The sequence below is a fragment of the Haliotis cracherodii genome, unplaced genomic scaffold (assembly GCF_022045235.1).
Source record: "Haliotis cracherodii isolate W230 unplaced genomic scaffold, xgHalCrac1.p SCAF_3, whole genome shotgun sequence".
NCBI lineage: Eukaryota > Metazoa > Mollusca > Gastropoda > Lepetellida > Haliotidae > Haliotis > Haliotis cracherodii.
The window spans coordinates 41,410,090-41,422,110 of NW_027266286.1; the positions used below are offsets into that span (position 1 = coordinate 41,410,090).

A 12,021-nucleotide genomic window follows, 5' to 3' on the forward strand; every position below is an offset into this window, starting at 1 on the left:
CCATTTTCTCACCTTGCCCGTTGCAAGGACATAAATTGGCCCAAGACTCGTCTCCTATAACTCCACCATGTGTTGCTACAGATGTAACTCCACGCACTATGGTCTCGGCCTTCAGCATTGCAGACGATAATTCTGTCATCAACTACACAAGACCTGCAGACCTGACAGGGCTTGCCAGTGTTACCAGTGTAGATCTCACTGTCAATGTAAGTATGTCAATGTTACCAGTGTAGATCTCACTGTCAATGTAAGTATGTCAATGTTACCAGTGTAGATCTCACTGTCAATGTAAGTATGTCAATGTTACCGTTGTATATCTCACTGTCAATGTAAGTATGCCAATGTTACCGTTGTAGATCTCACTGTCAATGTAAGTATGTCAATGTTACCAGTGTAGATCTCACTGTCAATGTAAGTATGTCAATGTTACCGTTGTAGATCTCACTGTCAATGTAAGTATGTCAATGTTACCAGTGTAGATCTCACTGTCAATGTAAGTATGTCAATGTTACCAGTGTAGATCTCACTGTCAATGTAAGTATGTCAATGTTACCAGTGTAGATCTCACTTTCAATGTAAGTCCCCACTCAGACACAGTATACTGACTCCAAGCGTACCAGTTCTTGTTGTTAGCCCCACAATGTCGAGCGCCAGGCAGGGTAACAACAAGTAACATCTTTTAACGCGGCAGGGGTTCGAACTCCTAACCTTCTGTTCTCCGACGCTCTACCACTTGACCATTAAGCATCAAATACACAAAGAAATGTAATAAGAAAGTGTTGGTGTTATCCCAGGTGACGGATGATGGGAACCCGCCCCTGTCTGCCCAGAAGGTCTTCACGCTGCTGCTGGTCAATGATTTTGTGACCTGTTATGACTTTCCGAGCATCATTAATGTGGATACTACAGTGCCACTGCCTGCAGTCAAACCCCTGTCATGTACGTCGGCAGCGGGGAACAGCCTCTCCTACAACGTCACAGTTCTATCAGGAGGTGAGTCACCTTGACCCTTGCAAAGGGGACATATGACAACCATAGTTTCAGATTCTCTCTTGTCTGTGGGATTCAGATTCTGAGGCAATTTCAGATTTGATGTTTAGTGTGATCGATACAACTGGTTCTTTTGAATGTTGACAGACATTCAGATGGAAACATTCAAACTGAAACAAACGTAAGAACCTACAGTGATGCTAGAAATGGTCTCTAGCATTACAGTATTGTTTTTGGTTATCATTTTAAATTCGATTAGCGTTCTTGGGTTGGATTTCAAGTTGTCTAGTATTCTAGTCATTTTAATTTAACTGATTGCAGATCAAGTCTTAAATACAACATTTTTGTAATATAAAAAAATTGTGATTAAAATCCGAACAAGTTCGTGACAACTGTTGAGTTTGTACTTACATAACACCAGGTTACTGTTTTGACAAGATATATTCTCCCTTACAGCCGACTTTGCAATGTCTGTGTTAAGGAACGGTTCCATATCCATCAACACATCTTCCCAGGTGGCTGATTCCATAGTCAATGTAGAAGTGTCGTCCATCTATAGTGTTCAGACATCATTCAACACCACAATAAGTGCAGGTATGTCATAGATCACCTGTTAGAAGCCAGGACCTCTCCAACACTCCCTGTGGGTACTAGTATCTCAGGGGGCACGTGTGGCCCTGTTGTCTAAGGTGCCGCGATACGCTGTGCAGAGTCGCGTCCCTTGGGCACGCCAGAAACCTATGATCGTGGGTTCGAATCTCGGTTCTCCCCGATTATGTTTCTAGGTTTGTCAGCACCATACCCGTGTTCGTGGGTTTCACCGAAGTGGTAAACGTCTAAGACCTGCACCACTTCGGGCTTTCTTCCCACATTAAGCTGACTCGCCGCGATATAACTGGAATATTGTTAAAAAGCGGCATTAAACCCAACTCACTCACCCACTCACTCACTAGTAATCTCACGTACCCTGTGCTTGATGTAGGCACCAAGTAATATGAGCCTCAGAATGCCGCAGTGAAGGATGCATTTCCAGATGCTGTGATACAGCTGAAATATTGTCGACTGTCGACTAAATCAACATGTAGATACTCAGTGTTCCAAGTATTCGGGTAATCCTATCTGAGTCCAACAAGGCCTTCTGAGCAATGTGGCATGGTTGTCCCAAAGGTCTAAGGTCTTGCTGACCCAGCATCACAATTTTCGGGAAAGAGTTGCCTCCCTTTTTTTACTAAGATCTGCTTCTAATATATCATAGGATCAAATCTCAGGATGATTATGAACCTTGGTTCGTCAGCATTAATCTATGATTTTTTGTCTCACTATAGTGGTACACAGCTATGAACTACAAACATGCTATGATATATGAGAAGTATTGTTCAAAGCAGTGTAAAAAGGCACCTCACATTTATCATCCCAAACTGTATATCACTTGGGTCACATCAAGCGATAGCTCCGAGAAGATAGGGGGTACGGGTGGCCCAGTGGTCTAAGGCACAGCGATTCGCTGGGCAGAGTTGTGTCCCTTGGGCACAGAAACCTATGATTGTGGCTTCGTATCCTGGTTCGCCACAATTATGTTTCTAGGTTTGTCAGCACCATACCGTGTTCGTGTGTTTCTCCGAAGTAGTCTGAGACCTGCATCACTTCGGTCTTTCCTCCCATATCAAGCTGACGCAATTAGAATACTGTTAAACCCAACTCACTCACTCACTCCGAGATGATATGCTTTACATATTACTGCGACATGTCACCATGATGGCATAATCAAATTGCATCACTAATCTCTCAGCCACTGATGCTGGGCAGCTGTACTTTTTACACTACAGACACCCATGTTTCTGTTCACAAACTCAAACAGTTGTTTATAAAGTTTTTTGACATGTGGTGATATATTTTATATAAAAAGCACTCAGGAAATTAATCCACAATATATCCAATGAATTTCATGATGAGTGAGTGAGTGAGTAAATAAGTTGGGTTAAAAGCTGCTTGGAACAGTATTCTGGTTATATCACAGTATGTATAATGGCTAATGTGGGAGGAAAGCCCGAAGTGATGCAGGTCTTAGACGTTTACCACTTTGGTGAAACCCACGAGTATGGGCATGGTGCTGACAAACCTAGAAACATAATCGAGGCGAACCGGGATTCGAACCTATGATCATTGGTTTCTGCCATGCCTAAGGGACGTAACTCTGCACAGCAAATTGTGGTACCTTAGACAATGCGCCAACCCTGCCACCACATTCATGATGAGGATGAGGATAAGAATGAGGATGAGGATGAAAACTATTGTTTCAGGTGAGAAGCCCAACTGCTCTGTGGCCAGCTCCGACCTGAATGTGAGAACAAAGGATGCTGCAGGAAGCATCTACATCAACTTCACCTGTGAGACTGCAGGTTCCAACAAAGACGCCATGGAGTTCGATATTGACAATGACATTGAGGATGATTTCTTTGCTGTGTCTGCAACAAGCAGGGATGTTGGAGGGACGACTGTGGGAAGTGCCGGCATCTCACTGGCTGCAGCATACAATGAAACCACCTTTCCCAGTTCTGTGAGTGTTATAAAGTGACTCAATAGCACTGGACTAGGAACACTGTTGCGGATGTTTCTGGCCGAAACAGGCCTCAAGTTTGTAAATAATCTATTCTTGACCAGTCACACCAGTGGTTGATATTATGAGCAACGTCCTACATCATGCAATTAACTGTCACAAAGACTGACCACCTGATCCATTTCAGTCAACTCTTATAGCAATCATAAGTTACTTGGAACAAGTCCACTCATCTTACCTCCAAGTCAGAATGATGAGATCTGATTGGTTCACGTGATCTTGATAAAATACTTTATCATACCTCCATGTCAGAATGATGAGATCTGATTGGTTCACGTGATCTTGATAAAATACTTTATCATACCTCCATGTCAGAATGATGAGATCTGATTGATCTACGTGATCTTGTTAAAATACTTTATCATACCTCCATGTCAGAATGATGAGATCTGATTGGTTCACGTTATCTTGATAAAATACTTTATCATACCTCCATGTCAGAATGATGAGATCTGATTGGTCCATGTGATCTTGATAAAATACTTTATCATACCTCCATGTCAGAATGATGAGATTTCATTGGTCCATGTGATCTTGATAAAAAACTTTATCATACCTCCATGTCAGAATGATGAGATCTGATTGGTCTACGCGATCTTGATAAAATACTTTATCATACCTCCATGTCAGAATGATGAGATCTGATTGGTCCATGTGATCTTGATAAAATACTTTATCATACCTCCATGTCAGAATGATGAGATCTGATTGGTCAACGTGGTCTTGATAAAATACTTTATCATACCTCCATGTCAGAATGATGAGATCTGATTGGTCTACGTGATCTTGATAAAATACTTTATCATACCTCCATGTCAGAATGATGAGATCTGATTGGTCTACGTGATCTTGATAAAATACTTTATCATACCTCCATGTCAGAATGATGAGATCTGATTTGTTCACGTGATCTTTATAAACTAATGTGTAACCCACCATGGAGGGTAATAAATTTCTCAACAGAGGAATACATTTTGTAAACCCCGTCACGAGCACTGCAGGCTACACGTGCATTTCGGAGAGAAAGAATAAATCCTTTATACACCACTTCAAAGCAAAAGGCTGCACGCTTTATCAGAGCCAATGGATGTCATGTGACATAGCGAATCTGTTTTCTATCAATTTGGAACTTATTTGAATTATTTTACAATGTCATATTAAACATTTACGTAAAATAAATTCGCTATAGCAGGATCCCGAGGGGTACATGGGGTTTTATGCATCCCTCGTTATACCACTCGCCTCCGGTTCGTTTCTCAGCGGGAGTATAAATCTCTTATACCCTGCCAGGAACAAGACAGGCTGCGCGTGGATTTCTGAGATGCACCTAAACTGTGGTTTGAAGCAAAAAGCAAAAAGCCTTTTTCCGAGTCAATGAAAGTCACGTGACATAGCTCGAGTTAAATCAATTTTGAATTTGTTTTAATTCTGTTACAATGTGATATTAAAACATGTCGGTAAGATAAATTCGTTGTAGCAGGATAACTGTGGGTACATGGGTTTTATGCGTCCCTTGTTACGTTTTATTCGCCTCTGGCTCATGGAATAAAACCTAAGGTGAGACACATAAAACCCAATGTACCCCTCGTGTATCCCGCCTGGGAGGGAAAAGTGGTTCTGAGAGGGAAAACAATCCCTCATACCTAAAGCAAACACCTGCACGAAAGTGGCATGACACAGCAAAAGTTAACCACAGCTGAGTCAAATGGCTGTTTTCTATCAGTTTTGAATTTGTTAGATTTTTTTTTGAAATGGCAGATTAAAACATGTTGGTAAGTAAGATAAAATGGGTGTGTATCAAACCATTTGCATTGCTAGGTGAGCTACAGGACCCATGACTGAAGGGAGAGGTGGCCCAGACTTGTTGATTGCATGTCGTCATGCACTGATGGTGTGGATCATTGCTTATAATATAAACCACTGGCCTCAAATTGTCTGTTCCTGGCTAGATTTTTTACAGTATGCTTAGATAGAGCGTCCGCCTAGAGAGCGAAAGATCCAGGGTATCATCTCCGGACACGTCATACAAAAAGTCGTTAAAAGATGGTACCTATTGTTACCCTGTCTGGCGCTGGGCATTAAGGGGCTAAAACAAGGAATGGTCGGCTCGGAGTCTGAGTGGGGTATTCATGCTAAACTGCAGCATGGTATCTCAGTGCGCAGCAGTGCTAGTACTACAAATCGGCATTTGTCCTGGCTAGTACAAGTAGCCACACACACGTGCATGCATGTCACTGTATGTAAAGTGCAATACTCTTGGACGCAGCGTTAAACCCTATTTCACCTCACCTATTCATGTTTCAAAGCCAAAAAGGGTGTGTGCCTGTTTATAGCTCCAGTCAGCAATATTCCACCTAGGTCACTGCAGATTCGTTTGAAAGTAATTCTGGTTTTGGAAAATAGTTTTTATCTCTTGTCAATATCATGTAACATTTTATCTGTTGTTTTATCTGTTGTTTTATCAGGTAACAGTGACTGTGACGAATGTGTATGGAGACACAAAGTTGACCTTTAAGGTGGTAATAGTGAACACTCCACCGGTGTTTGTACCATCGGACCTCCCCGTGGTGACAGTGAGCGAGAAGCTAACATCAGGTGGACAAGTTTATACCATCAGCGCGACAGATGAGGAGTCAAGTGTCACCTTCTCTGTACAAGGTAAGAGCAGAGAAATCCCAGTTGTCAAGATGGCACTGTCTGAGAGAAAGCTTCCTGATTAAATAAAATTCTATATTATTGAATTAAAGGTTTATAGAGATGTCTTTACAGGTTCTGTATATGTAGACCTTCTCTACAGTAACTATAAGGAAGTTGGTGTTTCCTGAATAAATAAATAAATAAATAAATAAATAAATAAATAAATAAATAAATAAATAAATAAATAAATAAATAAATAAATAAATAAATAAATAAATAAATAAATAAATGAATAAAGTAAGTTACTCTGGTTCAGACACACTCACTTGATATTGCTGTCTACAGCACAAAATGTATTTTCAATTTTCATTTATTTGCTCGAAGTCCTGTGTATGCATGGACCGTAACTGAGAAAATTATTATAATTTGTATTTCTATTTTCAGATGCAATGAATTCTAGCATTCCAGTACCATTCAGTATTGATCCCAGCACTGGGCAGATCTCCACCAGTGGAAGTCTGAATGCAACTCTAGTCAAGTCTTACACTGTCACAATTACTGTAAGTACCTTTTTAACTGTAACTTTTCTCCCTGTAAGGCGACATTTCTTGGTTTACGGATTTCAAACTCATTGCAAAAGTGAGATAGGCCAATTTAAAAAAAAAAAAAGCCTCAGAGATTTTTTAACTTGAATTTTGTCCTAAAAAGTTAGGTAAGTATAAAAAATATTCTGGAGTAACAAAATTAAAACAACTCAATTTTTCAAGAACATTTTATCATATCCCTGGCACTCGGCTTGTGCACAAATGACAGTATAACAATATTCATGTCATGGGTGGAAATGCATGAAAGACGCTGCTACCAGAAGATTACTGCTGTGACACCAAGTTCCCACAGACTCTTGTGTGACATGTGAAGCCAACATTTATCAAGGAAATTAAATATAATACACTAACCCTTCAGTGTTTATTTTTTTAGTTTGTTGGTCGTGGGCATATGAACAGTTAATCTAATGTAACTCCTATACCTATGTCCTTGAAGGTGACAGATGCAGGTGGTTTGAGCAGCAGCATCAATATGACTATCAATGTGGATGATGTCAACGAGCCACCACAGTGTGCCAACAGTGGCGATGTTACACTGAACGTGGATGTCACAGCACCAGTCAATTATTCTGTCATTGTGCTGAACTGCTACGACTGGGATGTCGCCGACAACAACAGCATCCTGACATACACCCTAGAGGGGGTCGAGGCACAACTTGCAGGTAGGCTGCCAGACACTCGGGGCCTTCAAAGATTTCATGTCACAATATTGGCCTTGTTATATTAGGATGATTTGTACCTGCAAAGGCAAGAAAAGCGTAACACAAAATTTCATATTTAACCTGTGATTGTCTCCATTGGATTCTGTGGAAGACTAAGGCCAACAACCCTACGCTTGTAAGGACAGACTAAAGTGGTGATGACGCTGGCACATGATGTGTAACCTGGCTGAGTGTTTATCTTGTACCCATCGTGGAGCATTGCTCATGCTATCAACCATTGGTTTCTCTGGTAAAGACCTTTTTACATGCGGATATAGCTGGATTTTTAAAGCCTTTGTGTGTCTAAAAATTATTGAACTACTTGTTTACCCATCCTTGACAGATTGGGTTGTATACCCCTCAGGGAGCCGAGAACGACCGGGTTAATAATGGCATGTACTTGGCACATTATTGTTATTGTTATTATTATCAACTGGAAAAAGCTACCCTGTCCCCAAAAAATGTCCCACCCCTTTGCGAAATCCTGGATCCACCTCCATTAGACCATTGGTCATGCTATCAATCACTGGTTTGTCTGACTTCATCATATACTGGCTACTGTGCTCTAGCTGTAATAGCTGACTGTAGATTATAACAACGTTCACTCACTAATGCCTGATTTTCCTACATCAGGATCTGTCCTTGGTTAAAGCCTACTGCTGACTGTGATGTTCATCAGATTACAGAAAACTTCATTATGGATGATATTGTATGGAGTTGTTCTCTGTCTTTTCCAGGTCATATTGGTTTCAATGACAGTAACAACAGAGAGATTTTGCTGCTGCAGTCGCTGAGTACACTCAATCTGACAGCAACACCATCAACAACATTCAACATCATCATCGCAGATGGAGGGACCCCTTCACTGAATTTGACTCTGTCCATCACCATCAACTTCTCAGGTATTTAATGATGAACTTGATTTTGAAAAAAAGTGAAGTCACGAGCAGTGAGATTATCTGTCCTGAAAGAATGACGAGTGTGAGACAATCCATCAGATAATCCATCATTCCAGTTTGGATTAGGTTGGTATATATTATCAGTGTTTAAAATACCCGCCTGCCCGACAGTCGGAGACGGTCTTTTTGCTGACGGACAGCCTGTTATGAAAAGTTCCAGCGCCGATGGTAGCGAGTTACAATGACAATCCACAACTTTATAGTTATTTTCTGAGAACAGTACTTTTTTATGTTTACCCTCTGTTACTTTTGTTCGTTAGTCGAGAAAATTCTGGACTGGCAACATTTTATATGGCCTGATAACTTTGCAATATTGCCAGTCCGGTTGTCTGACTGAATTTTGGGGGATTTTTTACACTGATGTTTTATGTTGCATATTACCTATTTTTCATTTTTAGAAGAGAAATACAGAAATATGAATGAAAAGTCACCCATCTGTCCAATAACAAGAGATTATAAGTTTGTGACATTAGAGTTATGTCCCTTAGGTGTCCGGATCTGTTAATTGGTTTCAGTGCCAGCTTTGCTCTGGTAATCATCCTTGGTTTGTCAGCACTATTCCAGTGTTCATGGGATCCACCAAATTGGAAAAGCTTCAATTACCTGCACAGGCCACTTCAGGCCTACCATTCACCTTAGTTATAATATGCTGATGCCGTGATATAGGCCTAAGTCATAACCTGTTCAGGTCAGCCTTAAACTTATAAAGGAGAAACTTTATATATTATGTCCAGAATGTTAAATCTGCTTCTTGCCTATATTCATTGAGGCTGGGATGTTATTTTAAAAGACACACTGTAAAGTTTTTGTCCCATGTTTTGTCCAGATAAGCGTCCGACATGTTCCGAGCCTAGCCTCCAGCTGTCCGTGTCGGAGCGAAGTGCTGTCTCGTCCTGCTTCAACCTGACCCACAGCTGCACTGACCCCACCTCCACTGGCCTCACCTATGTCCTGACCAACACCTCCCTGGGGGGTGGCGACCAGCCCCTGCTTGCATTCTTCTCCCTTGGGACCAACTCCCAGGGATCCCAGCTGCCTTATCTGACTGTGTGCCTGGAGACAAACATCACCGGGCTGCCTGGACGTTACATGGTAGGACAAACCATTTCATATTCTACATCCAGTGACATGGTTTATTTCATGTGTAGAGAAGAGCTAGTAGATTAATCATTCTTGTCATGGCCATGCTAGTTTAATTTGACAGGGTGATGGTCAATAAAGAAATCTTGTATAATATCAGAGGGGGATTCCTGTCTGCTGCTGGGGTCATCTAAGTTGTATTCAGCCAACTAAAAGAAGTCTTCCAAATCAGTTGGTTATGAGAAATGTGAACAGTACTGATGAATCAGTAACCACATCCTATCAAAATTTGGTAGATTTTACCAAGCAAGTTGCTATTCCCAACCCTGTAATAGGTGATGTGATATTAAGCGTCGTGTCCAAGATTATTGTACTTATATAGCGATGTGCATGCACGTGTGTGTGTGTGTGTGTGTGTGTGTGTGTGTGTGTGGCTGCATGTATTTGTCCAGACTGATGCCGATTTAATAGTGCTAGCCCACTGAGATACCATGCCCCAGTTTTACATGAATACCCCACTCAGACACAGTATAGTGTCTCTGAGCCGACCAGTCCTTGTTTAGCCCCTTAATGCTGAGTGCCAGGCAGGGTTACAACAAGTGCCATCTTTTAAAGTCTTTTGGACAGGGAATTGGAAATCTTGAACATGATGAACTTTGTTACAGGTCAGAGACTGTAACATCCGGATGTAACTGCATGTTTTCGATTTATTACTTCAGGGAGGTCTACAAGTTTCCAACAATTTATTTTCCACTAATTTAAATGTGACTGTGGAAGTGCTGGATGTCAATGACCTGCCGATCATCCAAGGTCTCCCCATCAACAACACCTACAACATCAGCGAAACATCACCTATAGGATTGCCAGTCGCAACTCTTAACATCTCCGACCCAGATCCAGGAAACAATGGAGTACTGTCTGTCACTTTTGAAGGTAACATGACTATACTTGTTTACTAGATCTGATGCGGAAGTGTCATACACACACCCCACACACACCCCCAGCAGGCGTTGCTTGTACAGGTAGAAATCATCCCAAGCAACTACCACTGATCCCAGAGGCAACTTATTGGACTGGGAGTCAGGCTTCCTGACTTGGTCGATTCCATGTCATCGTACCCCCAAGGTGTAGATCGTTGCTCACAATATCAACCACAGGATTGTCTGCCTTGATAATTTACAGGCAGTCATACTGCTTGATTTTTACTGAGTACCTGGCATTATGTGCATTCATGTACTGTTTGGTGGCATATGGTGACAAAAACGTTATTTTCAGTGTAGCGGCCATAAAATGTCCGAGTCCCGTGATGGGATTCGAACCACGGACATTCTGATCCGAGGTCGGACGCCTTGTCCACATGACCAAAGAGGTTAACCCTGTCAGCAGGCTGACAAGGTAAGGATGTCACCTGTGGGATGACTCCACGCCCTGCTACATACTCCCCCGTCAACATAAGGCACGTCCCAGGCCGCATAGTAGGGTACTGAGGCTTATTTTGCTCAAATATAATATGAACCTGCTAAGCCCCACGTTGGGCGCCAATGGAGCGGCCCTAAAATTCCTGAGTCCCGTGATGGGATTTTGAACCACGGACCTTCTGATCTGAGGTCGGACGCCTTGTCCACATGACCAAAGAGGTTAACCCCGTCAGCAAGCTGACAAGGTAAGGATGTCATCTGTGGGATGACTCCACACCCTGCTACATCAGCAACACCATCAACATCATCACTAAAACAACCATTTTCCTTTCATCCTACAAACTCAAATGTTGTGTTTCTGACATCCATGTAGAATACATCCATCCAAACCAAGAATTTGTTTCTTGAGATCAATTCCATACATTTTATAGGGTTAATTGTCATAAGAAAGCATAAATCATATAGAATTTCTGTTATCGGAACATGACGATTAATAAATACCTGATTATTATTGTTATTAGTCATTGCTGTATCGTATAACAAAGTTATTTTACAATCCAGCGGCTGACCCTTCGTTGACATATGCTGGAGACTTTGAGTTTAACAATGTGACGGAGGAGATAAAAGTAGCTCAGATGCTGAACGCTACAAGGAACACTGACTATTCCTACATACTGACAGTAAGTATTGGCAGAACTTTACCATAGATGATCATGATAATTATGACACCCAAATCTGACTTAAAAGAACTAGTATATATATTATATCTTATTTGTCATAAAGTGGCTTTGGTTGGTCATTTTATTGGACACAAATAAATGCTATTTCATGTTTAAAGTAACATATATGTGTGTTTACTTCTGTTAGAGTCGGGTAGCCTAGTGGTTAAAGCGTTAGCTCGTCACGCCGAAGACCCGGGTTCGATTCCCGACATGGGTACAATGTGTGAAGCCCATTTCTGGTGTCCCCCGCCGTGATATTGCTGGAATATTGCTAAAAGCGGCGTAAAACCAT

At 41.5% G+C, this 12,021-nt stretch overlaps 1 protein-coding gene across 1 annotated transcript in view; it reads left to right on the top strand.

Annotated features, from left to right (window-relative positions):
* LOC139475937 (uncharacterized) overlaps positions 1 to 12,021 on the top strand; it is a 133,226-nt gene that overhangs the window by 58,939 nt on the left and 62,266 nt on the right. The window contains exons 5-15 of the mRNA XM_071259152.1: positions 82 to 206; positions 795 to 993; positions 1,447 to 1,584; positions 3,291 to 3,547; positions 6,073 to 6,265; positions 6,689 to 6,804; positions 7,286 to 7,511; positions 8,288 to 8,452; positions 9,336 to 9,601; positions 10,309 to 10,522; positions 11,569 to 11,687. Of these exons, the coding sequence (XP_071115253.1) occupies positions 82 to 206; positions 795 to 993; positions 1,447 to 1,584; positions 3,291 to 3,547; positions 6,073 to 6,265; positions 6,689 to 6,804; positions 7,286 to 7,511; positions 8,288 to 8,452; positions 9,336 to 9,601; positions 10,309 to 10,522; positions 11,569 to 11,687 (2,018 nt within the window). The remainder of the gene's footprint in view (positions 1 to 81; positions 207 to 794; positions 994 to 1,446; positions 1,585 to 3,290; positions 3,548 to 6,072; positions 6,266 to 6,688; positions 6,805 to 7,285; positions 7,512 to 8,287; positions 8,453 to 9,335; positions 9,602 to 10,308; positions 10,523 to 11,568; positions 11,688 to 12,021) is intronic.